General features: G+C 50.5%; 1 protein-coding gene across 1 annotated transcript in view; it reads left to right on the top strand.

Moving 5' to 3' along the window:
- Positions 1-23660, top strand: part of LOC144732852 (myomesin-1-like) — a 38722-nt gene that overhangs the window by 11880 nt on the left and 3182 nt on the right. The window contains exons 8-32 of the mRNA XM_078614487.1: positions 423-482; positions 1581-1742; positions 4274-4435; positions 5093-5228; positions 5450-5649; positions 6414-6470; positions 6648-6772; positions 9151-9334; positions 9770-9941; positions 10645-10766; positions 11960-12156; positions 12862-12988; positions 14474-14664; positions 15396-15510; positions 16655-16817; positions 17106-17212; positions 17531-17575; positions 18719-18855; positions 19418-19562; positions 20128-20187; positions 20405-20472; positions 20596-20709; positions 22067-22154; positions 22256-22294; positions 22418-22523. Of these exons, the coding sequence (XP_078470613.1) occupies positions 423-482; positions 1581-1742; positions 4274-4435; positions 5093-5228; positions 5450-5649; positions 6414-6470; positions 6648-6772; positions 9151-9334; positions 9770-9941; positions 10645-10766; positions 11960-12156; positions 12862-12988; positions 14474-14664; positions 15396-15510; positions 16655-16817; positions 17106-17212; positions 17531-17575; positions 18719-18855; positions 19418-19562; positions 20128-20187; positions 20405-20472; positions 20596-20709; positions 22067-22154; positions 22256-22294; positions 22418-22523 (3082 nt within the window). The remainder of the gene's footprint in view (positions 1-422; positions 483-1580; positions 1743-4273; positions 4436-5092; positions 5229-5449; positions 5650-6413; positions 6471-6647; positions 6773-9150; positions 9335-9769; positions 9942-10644; positions 10767-11959; positions 12157-12861; positions 12989-14473; positions 14665-15395; positions 15511-16654; positions 16818-17105; positions 17213-17530; positions 17576-18718; positions 18856-19417; positions 19563-20127; positions 20188-20404; positions 20473-20595; positions 20710-22066; positions 22155-22255; positions 22295-22417; positions 22524-23660) is intronic.

The raw sequence follows: 23660 nt of genomic DNA, 5'->3' as shown, positions 1-23660 counted from the left end.
GGCGCTATAGATGAGAGCTTCCCCCTCACACACGTGGGTTTGCGCCGGGTGCACTGGTTTCGTCCCACGTGCAAACGCTCCTTTATTGGCTAAAAACACCTTAACTCGCTCGTAGGCTTTCGCGACCAATGTTGTTCATAATAAAGGTTTTTTGGGTTTGATCGCAATCTAACCCCAAACCTTTATTATGAATAAAAAACACCATACTATGTAGAGGAGCGCAGAGCCTGGGCGATTGTTGGTGCTGGCTCATCGTGTGGCTGCCCCCTTGTCACTTATCTGTGGTCCCTCCTTCTCCTCGCGTATCTGAGTCGTTCTCTCTCTCTCTACGAGAGCGACGACTGTGCGATGCATTACAAGTTATTATGCTGTTATTATGCCTTAATGTTTTCACGTTGTCTGTGTGTGCGTGTTTTATACAGGTTTCAAGGGCGAATTGAGAGATGACATGTTTCCTCTTGGAAAACTTTTGCCGTTTGACAGTAAGAATTAAGCACAAACCACTGCATAGGTTTTCGTGGTCGGTGGGTGCCCCAGATGGCTCAAAGGTCAGAGTGATGAGCTGGTGCTGCTGAGGTCGTGAATGTTTTAAACCAGGCAGCTGCCTGTGAGAAAAATTGTGCCCTTAGGTGCTGTTCGTTGATTTACCAATCACTTTAAAATTGGTTCCCCCAACTTAATTTCGCTAGATCCCAGCTTCTGAAAATAGAAACAAATTGTGTTGACTATCGTGTATTAAACATAAATCACGTACACAGAGCAGGTGAGAGAAAATGTTGCCCTTTACTTGCATAACAGATGTCACTTGAAAGGATCTCAGAGGCAGTTCTGTAAAATTCGCATCTGTGGGCCGGTCTCGAACATGACGGGTGGCATTGCTCTGCAAAGAGTTCGGAATGGATTATTTGTCTTGTGACGTGGCACCCATAGCACAGTCGGAATTAAATTGAGAGAAAGTGGCACAAAAGCCAGTAAATCAGAAGGTTCTCGCGGTGGCGCTGTATCGTGTCTTTTTGGGTCATAGCACGTGTTGTTTGGCATGATGTCAGACGTTTTGCTCCCAGCCTCACGTGGTACAACCCAAAAACACATCACAGAGATGGATAAACACCTCCGATTAGCACGGTTGGCGACATACGCTGCAAAATAAGTTCAACGTACATACATACTGTGGGATGTGCATCGATTCGCCTCTGAATATTGACGGCAGCGATAAAGGAAACAGGAAATGGTGCAGCCTCGAAATGTCTTTCCCGTGGCGCTGCTGGCAGATGGATCTCCGCATGCACGCACACACACGCACATATTATATTTATTAAACACCTAGCTTTCGTTCCCATAAGTTAGCTCATAAGATGTGAGAAGGACAAAGTCATAAATTCAGCATTAATATTTAATCTCCACGAAAATGTTGATGCTGGGCCTAAGCGTCGGAAGAATGTAGTTTGGGCAGTTGGCAAGGGAGTACTTTGCAACCGAATACGATGTCAGTACAGCAGCTGGGCCAGTGATTTGATGATGCGCGTGGCAGCTGGGATTGATGCCCTCTGAAGAGAGCCCTCTGTGTCGCTGCCCGACAGTGGCGGAGTTCCTGGCAGCCTCCTCCAAGCTGAGCTTGCACCTGGTGGACCCGTTCAACGTGTCCTTCGGCACTGAGGGCGACACCCTGAGCCTGGGCACCACCGTGGTGCTGCACCCTCCCGTCAAGGGCTACACGCCCGACGTGCAGTGGCTACGCAACCGTAAGTCGTCGCAGCCCCCCCCCCCAACCGCCCAGCCACTGCCCCCAACAAACCACCCCCTGGTACCCCCCTCGCACTCGCAGCCACTGCCATCAACAACACGTCAACAACACATCAACAACACATCAACAACAACACGAGTCCAACTCGGTGATCCGGTTCGGGCTTGAAAATCAGGATCGCGATCGCTTTGCCTTTGCCGACGTGAGGCTTCTGAGAAGGATTTCTGCTCACGCGCTCTCATTAAATTGCAACCACCACATTGTCCTCTCTCAACGCAGTCCTCAGGCACGAGCCACTGCCATTCAAGGCGCTGCTATTGTGATTTGTGCGCGAGCACCCAATGCCAGCGCAGAATCACCGACACAAATATCCGGTTGTTTGAAATAATGCAAATTAGTCGTTATAGATGTCTTATTCCTTTAAATGTCATGAATGTATTATTTATCTTTTTAACAACAATACGGACAAGAAGAGCAGCAGGGAACACGTCCTTCAGGAGGCCCACGCACACAACGAGAGTCGCTCTCCGGCTGTGAACGGGCAGTCGGGAGAACAATAGACGGGACGGGGAAATGGGATCGGAGGATGGGGAGCTGCAAGGGGGCTGCAGGAGGGTGCAGGAGGCTGCAGGGGTGGGTGCAGGGGGGGGGGTGCAGAGGGGGGTGCAGGGGGGGTGCAGGGAGGTGAAAGAAGAGAGAGAACATGTCTTGGAGAAATCACATAATGGAGGAAAAGTCTAAAGTTGCTTTTTCAATTAAATTCTTGATTTTAGTCGTCGTGACTATGATTAATTAATATCAAGTTTCGTTTTTTTTATTTAAAGCGCAGCCCCAAAAAAACATGAAGATTGGCAATATGTAAAGCATGCGCAGTATTGTTCCCACAAGTATGTTGGTATTAAAATGTGATTTCACTGGAACAATTAATTGGATAATTGATTAAAATTTCTCAGGCCGGTTTATATTACACACGCATATTAAAAGAAACAATAAATCCCAGCCCTTCTCAATCCGTCAATGCACGAAGGCCTCGACTGCCATACACAAACACAGACACGCCGACTGCGTTCAGCGTTTGCAAACGAAGCACAGGCCATGTGAAGTGTGCGTGAAAAAACTATTTACGGGAAAACATAGAAAAAAAGTATGCAGTCGGCATGTGCAGGGCCACTGTTCAGGGAAGGCAATTAACCTGCAGTGAGAGGATTCAGCAAAAATCTCTGTAGTTTAAAGTCACATCTCCAGAACACTAATCCATCAAGGTTATGGCACTCCCCCCCCCCTCCTATTGTATGGCGGCGTTGATGCATCACCGTCACCCGAATGCATCCCAGTCAATTCAGCCGCTACAGCTTTTAACACGGCTTAGTTTTTTTTTTTAACATGCATGCAGTGGTGTCTAAATGGAAAATTATTAATTCATCGTCCTCGCACTATTACACATTTTACAAGCGGCGCTTCCAATTACACAGTGATATTGACAACCCCAGGGCTCATTTACAGAGACCGCCATGAATCACGGTCATCACCGCTGGCCCGCGCCCCTGTGAGAGAAGCCCCTGTGAGAGAAGCCCCCGTATCGATGCTCCACGCCGCAGTAGAGATGGGTCAGGCTGTTGTGCATTGCCTACAAAGAGATCATTGAATAAAAATGTTGCGGGAACGCCGGCAATATTCGTTGAACAGAGGAGATATTTAGCAAAGCAGCAAGCGCTGACATGGCCGAGATCCCGTGTTCGAACCCAGGCATCATCCGCCTGTGATCAAGCCGGATTCTCAAGTGAGGCTAGTTCATGATCTCAGCCCAGTCGCCAATGACTGTGCATAGACTATGGCATTTCTGCTTTCATTTTGGCTGAATTCCAGCTCTGAAATTTTAAATTTTTGTTTGTACCACCGGGAACATGATTCTCAATGGCAGAGTAGCTGGTGAAATGCTCCTCTTTACCGTGTGGATCAGAGGTCACTTGAAGGCGTCTTAGAGGTAGCTCTGTGATACCCAATTTTGTGGCCCATTTTCTAACATGAAGGCTGCACTCTTTTGCAAGAAATCTGTTTCGATACTCATGTCGTGATTGAGACAACACAAACGGCATAGAACTGGGAAATCAAGATTTTTTTTTTAAAACATCGCGCACTATTGTTCAGACAAATGCGACACAAGGGACTCACCTGTCGTAGGCATAGCTATCGAGTTTTGCAGGCGGGGATACTGCACCAAGGCCCATACACCAGGCACAAAGGGGCAACATTTAATTCCTTGCACAAGGCCCCATGCCAACTACGCTACGTTGTTGTGACCACTTGTGCCCACCTGTGACCACGCTGTGACCACCGATGATCACCTGTGACCACCTATGACCACCTATGACCACCTGTGACCATGCTATGACCCCGCTGTGATCACCAGTGACTACCTGTGATCACCAGTGACTACCTGTGCCCACTTGTGCCCACCTGTGACAACCTGTGACCACCTATGCCCACTTGTGACCACCTGTGACTACGCTGCGCCCATCCGCGTGGCAGATGTTCCGCTGGTGGATTCCAAATGGCTGAAGGTGACTTTCAACGAGGGCCGGGCGACGCTGACGCTGCCCCACGTCAACAAGGAGGACGAGGGCCTCTACACGGTCCGCGTCACGGCCGGACGCCAGTTTCAGGAGCACAGCGCCTACTTCTTCGTCAGAGGTGCGCGGAGAGACTCGCGTCTCACGCACCGTCGCGTCTCACCCACCGTCGCGTCTCACCCACCGTCGCGTCTCACCCACAGCATTTTTAGAATAATAATAATAATAATCTGATTTCATATGGCATCGTTACTGCAGATCGCATCTAAAAATGCGAGAACATAAAAAACCACGTGAACATCACGTGGCTCAGTTGCCAATTAAATGACCAAAAACAATATTTAGGGGGTAATCCAAGTGCGGTCTTCTGAGGTAGTCCACGCATTGAGCATTTCTCCTCTCAAGCTTTGCGCCACGCACTCTTGCGGACGTCTTGAGGCGTTTAAACACGCGACAAAAGCTTGAAAGAAGAATGCAACCTGATCTGGAAGACCACAGTTTGGATTTCGGGTGGCTGCCAAAATCTCCTTGCTATATTAAGAAGGTAAACATTAATTGCTTTCAAGACTTTGACTGAAACGCAGATTAAAAAACGGAAGTCACTGAGGTTATGATCTACACCAAAAATGAAAGAACTGTCAATTCGGTGGTCACGTTGATGCCCTGTTCACCTTCATATAAATATTCATGAACGTTATTTGAAAGCCATAAGTTCGAGTCAGGCAGGGTTGCATGTCCTCCGCTGGCCGGATGCTCACCGTCGGACCGGTGCTCACAGATGGGGAGATGGTGGGCTACCCCGGCTCCCCTCTCGACGTGGAGTGCCTGGAGGTGAACAAGGACTACATCATCATCACCTGGAAGCAGCCGAGCGCCGACGGCGGCAGCGCCATCATCGGCTTCTTCATCGACAAGTACCCTCCTCGCCTCTGCCACGATCCGCGTGGCATTCGACCAATCACAGCACGATTCACTTCACGTTTTTCGCGCACCGATTGCACACGTGCAGCCCTTTTGTCACTCCACGGCTGAATTCGTAACAATTGTTCACAGTAACAATTGTATCGGTGATAATGAAGGAGTCGCTGGCAAGGTTCGCACACACCCTGTGCCCCCCCCCTCCCTTTGTCCCCAGGCGGGAGGTGGGCACGGACCTCTGGCTGCAGTGCAACGACACGCCGGTGAAGTTCGCCCGCTACCCCGTGACGGGGCTGGTGGAGGGCCGCTCCTACCAGTTCCGCGTGCGTGGGGTCAACGCCTCGGGCATCGGCCGGCCGTCGCGCGCCTCCATCCCCACGGCAGCTCTGGACCCGCTGGACCGTGCGCGCATGAAAGGCACGGCCGCCGTCTGTGTTTGCCGGGGGGTAGAAAGGGGCGCCCGGCTCCGTCAGGCGGAGCGCGCGGTGGCCGGGCGGCTCAGAGGTCGCGCCGCTGAGACGGCGCCGCAGGCATCCTGGGGTCACCGACGAGTGTCGCCCGCCTGGGTTTCGACCGGGTTCTCGACTGTTGCGAGTTCATGAGTTGATAGACTCGGTCTCGTCAAAATCACTTCTCACAAACAACAACAAAAAAAAACACCACGCTGATTTGGTTCTCAGAAGCAGAATATGTATTTATACTGGAAGAATCCGATGAGCTATGAAGCTCTTTTCACATATGTCCAGTAGGGGTTGGTCAGAACGTTAAGTAATTTCTGCATGAGATGGCCAGGTGGCCTATAGGTCAGAGTGCTTGTTGTTGAGTGTGAGGTTCAGGCGTCAGTGATTAAATTTTGATTTAAAGCTTTCGTGACTGCAGGGATTCATCTTCTTGGTTCTTTCGGTAAAGTCACGTAGAAGGGAGTTCATGACTTCAGACCAAAATTATTTCACCTTGCATATGACAATCTTTCCAGAGAATTTTTTTTTTGTTCAATAAAATACAATTATCCGTGAATCTATTATGAGTCTAGAACAAGCTCCCAACCGTTCGGTTACGGTCAATGTTAAATATCCTAGACGTTAAAATGTGGCAGTTGTGTATGTCTGCATATGCACACTAATCTGGTATTCGTTAACAAACCAAAAATAACATTCACGTAAACATTTTCTCTTGAACAGGAGGACCCATCGCTCCGTGGACTGGACAGATTATTGTTACAGAGGAGGAGCCAGATGGTGAGACGCACGACGGCAGTGCGAGGGCATCACATCTAACGAACCCTCTCGAACACGGCCAACATTACATTTGAACCGCGGTCATTTATTTAAAGACTCCACCGTTCCAGCTCCCACGCGTAAATGACATTGACGTGATGGCGATGTGAACGCTTTGCGTGTGTGACCACCTCCCAGAGGGCCGCATCCCGGGACCCCCGACGGAGCTCTCCATCACGGAGGCCACCAGGAACTACATCGTGCTGTCGTGGAAGCCGCCGGTCATGCGAGGCAGCGAGGGCATCATGTACTACATCGAAAAGGTAGCACGCCGATTACAGGGGCGGAGGCCGCCGTGGCTTATAAAAGCTGGTCGGTGGAGTCGGTGCAGGCAACGTGCGCGTGTTAAGGACATCATCATCATCGTCATCATAGTCCTCTCATCCTCAACCACGACTGCTGACTGGAGGCCTCGCCAAGTCGTTACCATGCCCCATGGTCCCACCATGCAGCAATCCACAGTAGCTGCGACACAAGCTGATTGCATTGCTCCACCCCCCACCCACCCAACCAGCCCCCCCCTCCCCGACCTGCACGCCTCTCCATTATTATTATTGATCATCGGCATGTTAAGGACATGTTGAGTCGTTATACCACATCTGCCAGCTTCTGCATTGCACACTCACTCGCCCTATCCGCCATTATGTTAATTGCACGAGTGTCCATATGAGAGTAGGGGATGTTGCTGCTGTTGATGGCCAGCACACTGCACCTGCAACCCAGAGGTTCAATTCAATCTCACGGTGGACAAGTTTGTTAAAGTCCTCCCACCTCTGTCCACACAGCAGTGGATTTGGGGTCACCACAGTTCGTCGGGCGGCAGGTGCGTGTCGTGGGGTCAAGCGTGGCCACCCCACTTCTTTGGATACGCCTGGAAAAGTAGGCCAAACACCCTCTAGATGGACTTCCTTGAGCTCCATTTCGTGGACGCCCTTTGCGCCTAACAGTGGCATACGCAAGTAATTGCAGGGCTGCACCTTTACCTTTGAGTCACTTTCCGTCCTGTCCACCAGTTTTTTCCTTGCTCACGCACCGAATTTTCCATTGCATTCACGAAGCAAGCGTCTGTACTGGAGCGGCCTCACGAAATAAACTGTTCTTTAGGTTAGATGCATTGCCAACATTACCATTAATTAAAAATTCGCCCCAAAAATAACATCAGCCCTAGCCAAGTGAAGCATAAGTATATACCGCTGTAAGAGTTGAGCAGCACATCGTGTTCCATTTGGCACCAGAACTACTCACGGTTTCACCTCTCCACTGTCTCACTTTGCCCCTCGGGTGATTTCTCACCTCTGTGTGTGGAGCGCATGGATCATGAAGGCTCGATAATGACACAACTATTAGACAAAGACAAAGATCCCACTGTAGTAGGATCTTTTATTTTTCGCACGTGCTGTTAGCGAGCACCTATTAAGACCCGATACAACACACAAGGAGGTGTCCAGCCACCTTTGTCTCCCCGTGCTAGGTACTCATTTAAAGCTGAGTCAACCTAGGGGAGGCCCCAGACCGGCTCAGATATTTGCCACTAAGTAATAACCTTGGGCGGGTTTCAAACCCAGGTTGCCGATTTTGTGGCACGGTGTGCAAACCACTGCACCGCCACTCTCAAAAAAAAAAACCTCGAAAAGTCGCAGACACATGGACGGGCATGAGCAGGGGGTTAGACACGACGGGACCGGAACACATGGTGTGCTCTAATTTAAGACGAACCTGGCAAATACGTGACCTCCTCGGAATAAATAGCTTGCATAAATGTCGCTATTTACGACCTTTGTTGGCGAACGTTGGTTGTCCACCCCATATGCTCAAACATATGTGTGGACATTAATCACACTGGAGTTATTTCTTTTGCTTCCCACCGGGATTTTTTGATGCCCTATAATACCATGAATAATTTTGCTGGCTCCTCGCCCAATCTGCCACGGAATCGCCACGTACGACAAACACACCGTCTGGCAGCCTGTCTTAAACCCGAGCCAAGGCGCCGGGGTGGAGTTCTTAAATCAATTAAAGGTGGAACAACAACAAAGCCACGAGAGTCGTGCCACGTGTGTTGTTGTGTTGTATTAAGTAAACATGAGCAGGGCTCCATTATTTGTTTTCACATTTAAATAACTGCTTTAGTCCATCGGACTATCGGCTTTCCAGAACAATATTACCCAGCAGCATTTTGTTTAAGCATGAACATTATCAACCGGTTTTGACCTTCTAGGTCTCATCAGCAGACTCAAGCTTTAACACGTCAGCTTTTTCTCGACCAATATCATCCATAATATAGTTTTTGTTTGGGTTAGATCACGTAAATATAAACCCGCCACCACCCGACACAGCCACTTAATAAGGCTTGTCATGTAAACAGAACGTGGCCAATTCGACACTAGTACAGCACACCGGTGTGTTGGAGAGCCAAGCCACATTTACAATTGGAGTACGACGTTTCGCCAGGAATTACAACTAGCTTCATCAGGCGACAGCCGCATCTGACCCTTCTCACAAATCCGTCTGTACCCTCGGTTCAGTCCCCAGTGAGTCGGACACGCGGCGTCGTACCGCGAATGTTTGCCGCACGCGTGCTGGCGGTTGTCTAACGGGAGGGCGCGTGCGTTCTGTGCGCGTGCGTTCTGTGCGCCACCAGTCGACGGGTGGGGAGGACAACTGGCACCGCATCAACGACGAGCTGCCCCTCAAGTCCCCGCGCTTCGCGCTCTTCGACGTGGTCGTGGGCCAGGCGTACGCCTTCCGCGTGCGCACGTGCAACTCCAGCGGCATCAGCGAGCCCTCGGAGACCACGCACCACATCACCGTGGGGGACAAGCTCGGTACAAACCGCGCAACTGGGATCACACAGCAGCAGCAGCAGGAGGGGTGCAATGGTTGCTGCTGCCGCTCGCAGCCCTGTGCTGCGTACACCTTGCGATGCACACGGACAGCTGCCGCTGGGGGATCCCTTTGGTTAAAATGCAGCAGGGCATTGCAGTGGATGACGTGAGATTGATGTAATGCGGCATCGAAGCGCCCTATGAAAGCACATCCTTATCCTTCGTGACAATTAGCCCTAACCATGGAATTAAAGATGTTGAGTGAAGAAGAATTGTTGAATGCTTGCGATCCCACCTGGCCAGGCCGTCTCCCTCCATAGATCGGGGCCACTTCCACATTGTCACTCCCGAGGTGACGGGGGGGTGGCAGGCGGGAAGACGAATACCCCGTACGTGAAATCGGAGTGAACCGGCCACGTGGAATTGTCCCGACAGAAATCCCGTCGCCGCCCAGCGACGTGGTCTGCAGTCGGAACACCCGGAGCTCGGTGGTCGTGTCGTGGAAGGAGTCGCCGACTGCGGACGTCGTGGGGTACTACATCGACTCCAAGCTGCAGGGCACGGACACGTGGGTGCCCTGCAACAACAAACCCGTCACAGGCACCAGGTACGAGCGCACACTCACGCGCATTCACGCGCACACACACGCACGCAGACACACAGGCGTGGGCCTCGTCACTTGTTATTCCCTTTGCTGCTGCTGCTGCTTTTCCAACGCCATCATCATCAGCAGCAGCATCCACTGGTGGATGGAGTCTGCCCCAAGCCGTCACAATCTCTCACGGTCCTGCACTGCAACAATCCATGTCGCCTCCGCACATGAACGGATCAACCGATCCATCTCCACGGTGGACGTGACCTCGGGTGTTTTTCCTCTTTTGGCTGCCACTGTTGTGATTCTTGACCAGTGGCCAACATATCCTCATGCCGAGACCGTGTTCTGCCCAACTTCACTGCATATGTTCTCTTATCCACGTGCTCCTCTTATTGGATAAACCTGGAACACTATTTGCAGTAATTCTTCCAAAATTATTTGGCTGGAGATGCAACGGTCATAAGTCATCCTCTGCAACATTATCAAGGACGCTTGATAATGGCCGAGCTGTGGGCATCTGTGTCTACACGCAATACATTCAGTTGTCCGATTCTGCTCCAGGGGAGAAGACGAGCCCATTATTTAGTTGTGTCTTGCTACAAAAGGCAGATAACAAATGTGCTCACAGAGGATAATTTCCACCTTCACTGCTTGTACTTTAGTTTCATTCGTGCCCCCCCTCTCCAACCACTTTCCCCCACTCCCACCCCCCCAGGTTCACGGTGCACGGGCTAGTGGAGGGGGAGACGTACACGCTGCGCGTCAAGGCCGTGAACGCCGCCGACGTGAGCGCACCATCGCCCGAGTCCGAGCCCATCATGGTCCGTGCCACCATCAGTACGTACCGCGACGCTCCCCTGCACCCCACGCCGACATTAGCGGAGGGGGGGGGGGGCTATCACTGGATCCTATTTTCTGGGGGGGGGGGGGCAAAGGGGAATATTACCCCCACCTCCCACCCCTCTACCCCACCGAAATGTTTGAATGGCCATTTTTAGATTCTTCATGAAGAGTAAAAGTTGATCGCCACGTCGGATGTGCTGCACAAGAAGCGCTCCATAATGTCTGTTTCATCGGCAGTGAAAGCAGAGGAAGAGGGAGAATGTAACGTCGCCTTGAGTACTATTGGTAGGAAACCCCACTGGGTTTGCCACAGCCCGCAACAGTGACGACTGATATCCACACAGTCATTCGAGCGCAAACTTGGAGAATAGGTTCAAGTTGCCTATCAAACTCGGGTCGCCGGGTTCGTAGCGCAGCGCGCGAACCGCGGCACTGCCGCTCGCCCACACGCTGCCTGCTCGCTGCTGCCAAAGCACTGGCGTTTCTAGAGGCCCTCTTTGATGGCCAGTGACACTCAGATGTTGCAATCCCTTGACTGTAATATGCTTAATGACCCGGACAAAAACATGTGCCGCTGTCCATTATTAATGAGTGACTCAGCTGAAATTAATTATTTAAGTGCCTTATGCTTGCACTTACGTGTACATCGCAGTATTAAGACTCCTAATCCCAGCTTGAATTCTATCCGGTTGGGTTATGGGTGTTTGAGTCTCGTGGCAAGTCAACTGTGTAATGCGTTACAATATCCAGGGGCTTATCTGTCCACCCACTGGGGCCATCGCTCGTCACAAGGAGCCGGCTAGCGCCTGCGCCCATCGCATCGCGCTCAGTGGGGGCGTGTGAGATATTTATTCAATTCTGAAAGCTCGCCAAGTGTGTGAATATTATACCTAATTCCACTATAATTAAGCGGCCAGACACCTAACCGGCACAAAACCTCAATTTAATAAAGAAATACCATTGTGAAGTATAAAAATCTTTGCAAAATACGTTTTAGGAAAATGGCTAGGCGAGCAGGGCGCAGAATTGTTTGGTTTGCTGGTTGCGTGGCTGATCGCGCAATTGCCAATCGCGGCCCGATCCGACGTCCGCCCACCGCACCGGGCGGCCTGCCTGGACAAACGCTGTCCCTCGCGTCGAGCCGGCGGACACGGCCGTGACCGTACCGGCCCCGGGCCTCCCCGCAGGCCACCCGTCGGCTCCCTACGCGCTCGCCATCCTGGAGAGCGTGAAGGACTCCATCGTGCTCGAGTGGAAGGCGCCCAAGTTCTCGGGCGAGACGCCCATCACGGGCTACTACGTGGACTACTACCACGTGCACGAGGACGGGTCCGGGACCTGGCACGAGGCCAACGTCCGCGCCGTCGGCGAGCGCATGTACAGGGTGAGCGAGCGGCCACGCGGGGCGCGCAGTCGCACCATCGGCTGAGCACGGGGGCCTTCAAAGGCAACGGAAATGTCAATCGGCCGGCAACAAGAGGGAACCGTCTAAGGTCGTGACGGGAGATAAGATTGTCGTGCGCTTTGTTGAGTTGAGCCGAGGTTATTATGAGGGCTTTGGGGGGAAAGAGACAGTGGGAGGGAATTATAAAGTTGGGCGGTGCGAGGGAAGAAGCCGAGAGAGGAGTGAGGTGACCTGCAGTGTGGTGGTGGTTGAATGACATCGTGGGAATTAGAGAATTAAATGGATTGCTAAACTGGTAATAACAATTATTTACACTTGTAAGGCGCATATCATCCGTAGATCCCAATTTTCTTCATTTGCCAGTTACACCGCAAAACGTTTGACAAAGGCACTAATTTAATGGGTAATAGCATTTTATTTAGAAACTTTAATTGGTGGTTATTTCGTAAATATTTTGTCACGAAATCAAACGTGAAAGAAAATATAATTAACGCACCAAGCGAATATCGTGGGACCTTACGTTGCACCGGGCACCCCGAGTAGGATCACCTTGTAGCGCGTACGCACGGAGACCGCCGAGTATCTACAACGGCGCACAGAGCCCACGCGGGCCGTGTGCCCGTGGCTCACGCTGCCCATCGCTAACCATCGCTGCCCATCGCTGCCCATTGCTCGCTGCTACAGGTCACCGAGCTGAAGGAAAACCTCGTGTACAAGTTCCGAGTGCGAGCTGGCAACAAGGCTGGCGTGGGGCCAGCTTCCGACTCCAGCGAAAGCATCAAGTGCGAGGAATGGACATTGGCAGTGCCAGGTTCGTTTAAGTTTAATTTTGGTTTTTTTTTCCATGGCCTCTAAGTTTTAGTGGTTATAATAACAATAAAAGTTCAGTGCATTTGGTACCCGCGCTGTCGTTCATATAGTGCGAGGCAATCACCGAGGAAGGAACATGTGTTTCACAGACGTAGACTGCAGTGGTTTCACAGTAGGTGGGCGATGTGACTACGTACCCCAAATTAGTAATTTCTAGGTAATTTCCAAATGTGGCGGATTTGGTACCACTGTAACGCTGGCACGCAATGGCCTACTCTTTTCTGGCATCCGCTGTGAAGCAGACGCCCCGCACATTTTGTGCACCAGCAGCGATAACCAGGGTGGCCCACTGGATTGTTCTAACCGTGAACCCCTGTGACAAGTGGCACACGTGTTCCCGTTCGGCCACTGCGGCTTGCCGCGTGAGACCGGGCAACACAGCCACCGCGTTCTCCGATGCAATATATTTCCTTTAACTTAAGGGAAAGTTGGTGGCTGCATGTGATAATACCTAGGATATGGTAACTAATGGTACAGGCGTTTACACGATTATTACTCTTCACAATACAGTGCTACGTACATAATACGTTTCAATTTACCGTTTAAGATATTGTACAAAAACGCTTGCGTGGCCACATTCAAGAGAAAGAAATAAAAAAAAAGTCCCCAATCTGGCTCTGCAGCCGCACTGATAAACGGATTCAGAAGGCACCACAGCAGCAAGCCACCATGCGATAGAGACGCCGGGCCTCCATTTGTAACTTTCCCCTAACACCGCGTGAGTCAAGCGTACGCTCTCGCTCTGATATGCACCGTGACGTAGAAGTTATGAGCAATTTATATAAATGTGTTAACGCCAACGTTTGAGCTTTTCTGAGATGACACCAAAGCATGGGTACTAATCCACGCAAACTTGGATTAAGAAATCCGAGAAATGTCTCAATGGGAATCTTTCCAAACCTTTTTATTCTTTCGCAAACATTTTCTTTATTCCACAGGAAGTGAAATCACCGCACTGTACTTTAAGATGGTGTGTCCACTCCTTCACCACGCACGTGCTCCAAACTCTCTGTGATGTGAAGTCCAGCTGTGCGGGAATATCGCTACGCGTTGTATAACGCGTTGAATTTAAATGTCGTACATGATTCCATTTTCCTAAATATGTGAAACACCGGTCTTAAAAATAAAAACACCACAGGTGACATTTCGAGCAATGGCCCTTGGTGAACGATCACCGTCATTGCCGAGCCGTTGGCGACGTCACCCCAGACGCGTGCGCACAGCCTTTCCCACAACCCGTGGACCGGTCCCTGGCAGGACACGAAGTTGATCGGCAAGCCGCGTGTGGTGGGTAAAGTGCGGGCGCTCCCATCCCCACAGGGGTTCTCTCGACCCCCCTCTAGGGAAGGCCCTTCCGGCAGCAGTTCAGAACCCGAGCAAGAAATTGCAGGGCTGCGCCTTTACGTTTCCCTCTCCTCTGCTGCAGGGCCGCCGCACGACCTGCGGGTCACGGAGGTGCGCAAGGACTCGCTGGTGCTGCTGTGGGACGAGCCCGTCTACACCGGGCGCACCGTCGTCACCGGCTACTACGCCGACCTGTGCGTGGCCGGCGTCGCCGACGACAGCCTGCAGTGGAAGGGCGTCAACGAGAAGGCCACCGGCAACAAGTTCATCAAGGTGGGGCCGGCGTGCGTCGCCGGGGACACGTAGCGGGGTGCGGAACGGACGCATCGGGTCAAGTAGAGTCTCCGTGAGTCCGGCGGCCGAGGGGAAGACCTGAGGGCAGATGGCGGGAGGCTATCAGGGCCGAGCGTGGAGGTCACTGCACTGACCAGCGAGGGGAAGTATGGTCAAATGACCCCCACGACCCATACAGCCTGGGGGTGACTTCACCCAACAGCGAATTGACAAAGACTGTACGTGCATTGCAGCAGGACCTGACTTCTTGTCAGATACTGGAAATGCAAGTTCAGTGTTACGCAACATTTTTGGTCAAAAGTCGTGGCAATTTTGAGTTCTTCTCCCTTTGGCAAAGTGAAGTCAATGCTGATTACCCCCACAACGGAACGGAAACTTTATATACACAGTCAGGCACGAGCAGCACTGTGCCCAGTAGTGAGTCAGTCGCCACTAGTTGCGTCGATTTCATACCATTCGGGTAGTGTACAGTCATTCAATTTAGTTGAACGCATGTTAAATAGTAGGTTGTCAGTATTATACGTACCAGTGATTAATTAAAGCATTGTCAAAAATGGCGGATCACTGTCCATCTGTAACCTCGCCAACAAATGACCGCAATCAGGAGCCGTGGACTACCGGGAGACCCAACATCGTCCGCAGCGGGGCTGCGTCGCCGGCGTTGCGCGAGCGTGCGGATTGAACTCTCGCTGTCGCCCCGCGTCCCGCAGGTGACCGGCCTGGTGGAAGGGACGACGTACGTGTTCAGGGTCAGGGCCGAGAACATCACCGGAGTGGGCCGATGCTCCGAGGTCACGGACGCCGTTTTGGCAGAGACGCGTCCCGGTAATAGTTTAACGCTTAGTAGTAGCAGGCTTCCACGATCAATATTATTCATCATAGTTTAACACGTAGTCATAGTATCAGACTTTCACGACCAATATTATTCATAATAGTTTAACACATTAATAATAGTTTAACACGTAGTAGTATCAGTAGTAGTAGCAGGTTTCTACGACCAATATTATTCATCATAGTTTAACACGTAGTAGTAGTAGTTTCAGACTTTCACGACCAATATTATTCATAATAAAGTTTTTTTGGGGTTAGATCGCGTAAATATAAGTGTGTCGTTAACCCACCACCGCTACCCGACACAGCCACTTAATAGGGTTTGTCTTGTAAACAATACGTGCCATTTAGCTACGACTTCAGCCCACCGGTGTGTTGGAGAGTAATTCCACAACATTTACAATTTCAGTCCGACGTTTCGCCAGTAATACGCAGGGTCTCACTCAATTTGTTTCTGGGGCGCCGCTAGACCGGAGTGGAAGGTGCGTGACGGGTAGCCGCGGCCATTGTAAGAGGTCTACTGGATGTGGTGGGAATGTGAATATTTTCCGGGTTGCTGGTAGACCACGAAGTGGTATGTTACTCACGGCCACAGCCATGCCAAGAGGATTACTGTACGTGGTGCGCCAGGTATGGAAATACCCCAAGATTGCATCTTAGCCCTCAATAATTAAATAAATAATGTTATACATCGCAAAGCGGAACAATCTGCATTACATTATCAAACTTGCATTTACAAAATCACTTCATCCTACTTTTCCTCGCATATTAATTATTTATATGTTTAATCCCGCTCTGCCTTCAACAATTGCCCTAGAGATGCGCAGCCTGCTGTGTTTTCCACTTTTTCCCCGAATAAAAAAACTATTTCTATACATTCTGTAGCTGTCGCGAAAGCAGCTGCAAAGTGTGACCCCTTATTTTCAGTAACGGGGACCACTCATAAAACGCAAATCTGTAAAAAAATATATACATTTCTGCAGGGTACAAAAATGTGACATGTGGCTGATGTCAAGTGGCGTCATTAAAGAGACAAGCGCACAGTGTGAAACATCATCCGGCTGAGCGGCCTGTCGCACCGACGCACGCTAATTCCCGCCATCGCGTCATCTGAACCGACGTGCGCTTTCTCCCGCAGGCACGAAGGAAGTGGTGGTGAACGTGGACGACGACGGCGTCGTCTACCTGGAGTTCGAGTGCGACAAGCTGAGCCCGACGTCCGAGTTCATCTGGTCCAAGAATTACGAAGACATTGGCGATGGGGATAAGACGAGGGTCGCCGTGGAGACCAAAGGAAACAAGTGAATACCTCGCAAAACGGACGCAACTGCAGGCGAATCTACAACTCGCTCAAGCGTGGATAAATGTGGCCGCTCTCCGACGTGTGTGTCCGTCGGGTTGTGCCCCGAGCGATGCCTGGCAGCCTCTTGAAGCTTCTAGAAGCAGCTTCGAGAGCGTGGAGCGGAACGTCGGAGGTCGGACGGAACAACACGCGGCACAGCAGCACGGCTGTGAAAGCTACGCGGCAATGTTGCCTCTTGCTGTGAAGATATGGCTCAATAACTTGCTTTTTTCCTTGTACTTCACAGAACGAAGCTCATGTTTAAATCTCCTGACCTGGAAGACCTGGGAGTGTATTCCTGTCTCGTCACGGACACCGATGGGGTGTCTTCAAGCTACACGCTGGATGAGGACGGTAAACATGGCACGGCGATGCAGTTCAGCGCCACGTATCTGACTCGCTGGGGACCGAGGTATAGGCAGACTTTTGAACGTGTATGAGAGTGGGAAAAGAAAACGCTTTTGAACGTGAATAAATGCTTGACTGTGCTTTGGAAGCAAGTGAATGTAAGAGAGATTAAAAATAGAAGGCTGTACTGGGCGGTTAATTGGTCAGAGCTGGTACACGATGGTCAGATACACAAATTTGCGCTGTATGTGCAGGTACAGTACAACTCAACTAGATTTGGCTGAACTTTGACAAGAAATGCAAAACTTCTTTCTCGTTCCACAGAGCTGAAGAGGCTGCTTGAGCTCAGCTATGACCACAAGAATCCAGGTAAGAGGACATCAGAGCGAGGCTCCTGTATAAAGCATATTCTGCACGAGAAGAAACATCTGCTTAATGCGCTCTGAAGTGCTGTTGCTGGCACATACAGCACCGAAGATGGTTTACATTAGAGACACATTTAAACTATTTCGTGACGGACTGGAAAAACGTCGTGAAACAAGATACTGCGCTATTTTATTAAAGGCTTGGATGAAAGCCAAGTATTTTTCTTTCATAGCCTAACAATGTTTCAATTGTAACTTAGTAAAAAATATAACCTACTTTTTTAAACCAATAAATCTCAACTGTAAGGTGGAATGGTGGGAGCAGTGGGGAACCTGAGTTCGATTCCCAGCCAGGGTTAACATCAGTGGCAAGTCATATCTGAACTGGCCCTGGGCACCCAACCACCCCCTTCACCAACCTGCATTGACCAGCATGGTGAATTATGGTCAAACCCTTCTGAAAAAATAGTCTTGAGACTCAGTGAGGCTTTCTTGGGTAAATACATGTTATCGATTGATCTGGGGCAGCCAGGTGCGGTGAGGATGTGGAGCGGCCAGGTGTGGTGAGGATCTGGGGCAGCCAGGTTTAGTGAGGCTCGCTCGACGGATGCTTGTGATCACCTCACCGCACGCCCCTACCTGACATTCTTTTCCACTTGCACACCCGAGCTGTGCTGGGGCCATCCCGTGCCAGTGCCGGGTTGCTTTTGCGCTGCACAATCCGAGCCGTGCCGCTTGCGTCACGTGCAATTAGTGACGTCCAGACGCGTGCTAAGATGATGCTGTGACGCTGACTTTATTGAAGGTATGATGACGTCAAACACATTGCAAACGTCATATCTCAACCGGTCCTGGGCAACCCAGCTCCCCCTTTCACAGACCAGCACTGTCCAGCATGAGGCCACGGCATGGCCACGAAGCTGATTCAGATGTCTCGTGAGGCCAGCGTAGCACGACTTGTTTCCCGGCTTGACCCTGAACATGCCAGAGGAAGACCACCTGTAACGTCCTGGTCTCCGTGTTGTTGGCACGGCTTGGATGTGTGCAAGTGGCATTGGGGTAATAGCTGTTGGGCGGCATGGGCCAGAGAGCAAACCATGCAGGCACCGTTTAATTATTCCCGACTCTGCCACGTTCCCGCTCGCAGTTGTGCCGCTGCTGACGACGCTGCAAACGGAGGTTCTGGAGCAGGGCCAGGTGCGCTTCTGGCTCCAGGCTGAGAAGCTCAGCCCTGCGGGACAGGCGCACTTCGTCGTCAACGAGAAGGAAGTCGCTGCCGGAGGGGTGAGTCGGTCTAAAGTCTGGTGGATTGCCCAGTCCCTTGGCTACGAGTGCCGGCACTTGGGACTGCTCTTTAAGTTGCAAAGTGAACCAGACAAGCTCAGCAAAAGCCGTGCATGAAGTCAGCACTTTATTATTTTGTTGCATAAATCTCTCGCGATGCTGCCACCGTGTGATGGTTAGCACACTGGACTTGCAAGCCCAGAGGTCGCCGGCTCTATAATGTGGGGTACGGCAGTTGAAACAATGCTTCAAGTTTCTTACATGTTCCCGCCTTTGTCCACACAGCACTACAAATGGGGGCAGCACTGTTAGCCAATCGGCAGGTTCAGTGCAAGTGGTCGGGTAAAGTGTGGGTACTCCCACCTCTACAAAGATTTATGGCCAACGTGGGAGGGTAAGCCAAGTGCCCTCTACAGGAATTCTCTAGAAATCCCTCTCGTGGTGTCCCTTCCACCGCCAGTGGCTTGCTTGAGCAATTGCAGGGCTGCACCTGGACATTTTCACCTTTTCACGAGAGTCGATGGCGACCGTGGCGCCGGTTGCCTGCGCGTCGGTTTTGCAGAAGTACAAGATCAACTGCGACAAGGGGACGGGAATCGTGGAAATGATCATGGAAGACTTCTCGGCGGCGGACGAGGGGACGTACACCGTGCTGCTGCAAGACGGCAAGGCCAAGAACCAGTCAAGCCTGGTTGTCATCGGCGACGGTGAGACCCACAGTTACAGGGAAGGTGCCACGGGCGTCGTGGTCAGCGGGCGCGTTGGACACTTGCAAGCCAGAGGGTCGCCGGCTCGATCTCCTGGCGTGGCGGTTGACTTAAGGGTGCACTTTCCTAGAAAAAAAACACCGCCCGTGTCCACCCAGCAGGCTAAATGGGTCGCACCGCAGTCGTCTAGTGGCAGGTCACATGTGGTGGGGTAAAGTGTGGGTCACTCCCACCTCTTCTAAACAGTCTGGCCAGAGTAGGCCAATTCATATCTCTTGGGGGCTCTCTTGAGCTTCCCCTCGTGGAAGCCCTTCTGCCAGCAGTGGCTTGACCAAGTGATTGCAGGCCTGCACCTTTACCAAACAGCTTCCAAGCACTTCCTGGCTGGTGGCCATTATTCCAATGCCAGCTGTGATGTCACTTTTGTGATGTCATCACCGAGGGTGTGTATTCACCCCGTAGTGATTTGATAAATTGGATGAATTAAAATGACACAAAGCAATAAAACAATATAATGATGATAAATAAATTACTCCTAACCAAAAACCACCCCTCACCCCTTCAGATTTCAAAGACCTGCTGAAGCAGTCAGAGTTCGCAAGAAGGGAGTATCTCCGAAAGCAAGGTAAGAGCTCCCTGCAACGCCCCAACAGAGTAAGTACAATTGCACAGGCATTAGCAAGCCTTGAGATAAACACGTGCGATTACTTTATCCACGACATTCTCTATTTGCCAGTTACGAAGTGCAATTTCCGTTGCCTTTTGTGATATTGGTGTGCTTTGACGTTGGTGTGACATTTTACAAGTTCGTGACGAGGGCTTTGTTTTACTTTCTTTTAAAGGGCCTCACTTTGTGGACTTTTTGGCCTGGGAAGTTACGGAGGACTGTAACGTCAACCTCATTTGCAAGGCGAGTATTTACAGTACGGTTTTTATTTTATTTTCAGAGAATAGAGAAACATACACTGTCAACAAACACAGCGGTGTTCGTTGTCGCCACAGTTTCAGCTGAAGCCGCTGATCTATCCATTAGGTTGCAAATGTCAAGAAGGAGACCAACATCGTGTGGTACAAAGACGAACGTGAGCTGCAGGAAGAGACGGACTTTGAGGCGCAGAGTGGGGTGTGCAAGCTTCAAATCACGCAGGTAAACGGACCTGCCTTTGAAAACAGCTGTTCACTCGGCCTTGCCTTGCATCTCCTTCCTCATCCCACGCAGACTAAGAGGGGTTGTTTTGCTCTCTGATGTGTTTTTTTGGTTGCCCTGCACGTTGCTCGGCACGATGGCCGACCTTCGGCTTCGCGTGCAGAAGGGCGTCAAGCCAAACGACATCAGACTTTGTGCCAAACAACTCATCGGAGAACTGTGCATCACAACCGCGAGAACATTTGTCGGAAGTTGTTTTTTTACCGTGTTTGTGCAGAGTGTTGAGACGCGGTCACATGGAGATGCTGTGTACACTATTGTACTTTCAGTCGGGTGCCACGGTGGCGAGATGTTAACTACCTCGCTTGGTATACAGGAGGTCGTGGGGATCTATCCTAACCCTGACGCCTGCTGTATATTTGGAGTTTGCACGTTCTCACTGTGGTTGCGTGGATTTTTCTCGAGTTCCACCCGTTTTTCTCTCCATACTTAGAAGCATGCGTTTAGAGTATTTGGCTGCGATACATTTCCACATGATAACTACTTCGTTGGGCTATAATGTGTGGCCAGGTCGCTTCTGAAAAAGAGCTACTAAGCTCAATGGGCCTTACCTGGTGAAAAAGAAAAATAGTTGAATAATTGTAATGTGCCCAGGCTAAACTGCACTGCTAAGCCTTACAAAGGCCGCATTCGAGTGCACAGCACCGCCATGCAGTCCACTGCTAGCTAGAGCTGGGGCGATTCGTCGATCTCGTTTATAATCAACAAACTTTTGTAATCAGCTACTTCGTGGTGGTTGCTTGCTCAGGCACCTTTACAAACCGCAGCTGCCCCCACAGCCTACCCCCTGAAGGCAGGAAACCCCCTACAAGCCACGCCCAGTGTGACGTGGCTGGACATGCCGATTACATCACCAAGCGCTGCCCATCACCTCCCGTCCAGCGGCACGCGTGGGAAGAGGCGTGAGACTTCCCCCCCAAACTGTATTCACGTTGTCTGATTAATCGAGTAATCGAACTGATAATCAGTCGGGACATCTTAATAACCAGATATCCCAACTCTAATATGGATGGCGTGGTGAAATCCTGCCTTCTCTTGTCACTGTGGGAGGGGGGTGATAAACCGGGCACGGAAGGGGGCATCTCTGCACAGCCAGGTGGCCACCAGAGGAAATATGTCTCGGTAAACCGATGTCAGTGCTTCCAGGGCTTACGAAGGTAAATCTTGAAGTAATGCCACCCATAATCGGTAGAGTGATGGTTTACTTGAATCGTGGGCCATCAGCAGCAGCTCTGCTGGCTAACATACGCATTGCTATATATCACTCGCTGTGCCTGCTCCGTCACGTGTTGCGCAGATGGCTAAGAAGGATGCCGGCGTCTACAAGGTGGTCATCTGGGACGACCGTGGCAAAGATAAAACCACGCTCATTCTCACGGACTCAGGTAGGGCCACGTAGGCTCAGGACCACCACTTTGCCCATTTGTACAAATTAGTCCGTGACCCGGGACGATGCTGACATTTGCTCTTTTCTTTTGTTTCACAGTTTATGACCAGATAATTAACGCGATCTGCAAAATCGCCGGTAAGTTGGCCGTCAGAGGTGGCGCTATCCGAGCTATTGTGAGACATTGCGTGTTGAGACGTCGTCGTTTTCAGCATTGGTGAAATTAAATCTAATCGCGGATGTTTGTGTGTTTTACTTTAGCTGAATCTGCATCCGAACTTAAACTGCAAAGCACTGCTGAAGGAATCAAAATCTATACCTTTGTCAAGTATTACCCTGAGGACCTCAAGGTGTCGTGGTGTCACAAGTGAGTATTACTATCTTCTTGGTTCTTTCGGTAAAGTCACGTAGAAGGGAAGTAATAAAATAAAAAAAAATAAAACATAATAAAATTATAAAATAATATACAAGGTGCTTAGTACATCATTCAATTGCTTTGTGCACTCACCACAGTTGCTGAGCACTGGCCATAGAAACCAAAACACCAAGTGGTCAGCAACAAACGGCACTCTTGCAGGCATAATCGATGAGTTCGTACGTTCCTTAAAATTTAAGACGGCTATCTTAAGGTTATAAAATAGACAACGGGAGGACAGTTCACAGTGGAGGGGTGCAATGAAAGAAGCCAAAAGTGAAGTGAGCTGCAGTGTGGAGGTTGAACACCGACAGAGTGGATTAAACATCATAATTCTAGATTTGAAGCTTTCGTGACTGCAATGATTCATATTCTCAGGTTTTTTCGGTAAAGTCACGTAGGTAAAACGTGACTTTACCGAAAAAACCTGAGAATATTAAACATCATAGTTCAGTAGATGAAGTCTTCAACACGGCAGGAGGAGGATTCAAGGAGTTAAGTTCATGGGAACAGTAAGCGTGGCAGTAGCAGTGACGGAAGAGTGATCAGTCAACTGACTGCGTAAGTGTGTGGAGTTAATCAGTGAGTGTTGGATCATCAATCAATCAAACGTGTATATGTATAACCTATACAGTAACACTCACACACACTCTCTTAGTATATATACTTACATTTTGTGGCAGATCTGCTGATATAGATTAGCATGTGTGCTGCAGGGTAGAGTGGTATGTACTGTGGCTGCTTTGGGGTTGGCCACATTCTAACAAACATCGCACAGTTAACCATGCACAGCTGATTAGAACACGGGCTGCATAGCGGCAGTGCATAACACATTTACGTTGTAAGAGTGAGGACTACTTTAGAGAGAATAACGAGGGAGAGATAGCATGCACGCTCGTGGGTCCTGCAACGCTTTCCAGCGTACGTTTGGTCTTCTAAGAAAGTTGTTGAATTGGCGAGGTCCCTTTTTGAGCCGCGTGAAGAGGCGACATCAATCGGCACAACGTGTGACGTCCCACAGAGATGTCGCAAAGAGGTCGTCCCGTGGCACCACACGGAACATCGCCGAGAGAGGAGGCGAGATGTGTG

Source organism: Lampetra planeri, chromosome 2 (genome assembly GCF_965212315.1).
Source record: "Lampetra planeri chromosome 2, kcLamPlan1.2.h2, whole genome shotgun sequence".
Classification (NCBI taxonomy): domain Eukaryota; kingdom Metazoa; phylum Chordata; class Hyperoartia; order Petromyzontiformes; family Petromyzontidae; genus Lampetra; species Lampetra planeri.
The sequence above is the reverse complement of the archived record's forward strand: the minus strand, read 5'-3'. Positions and strand labels throughout refer to the sequence as shown.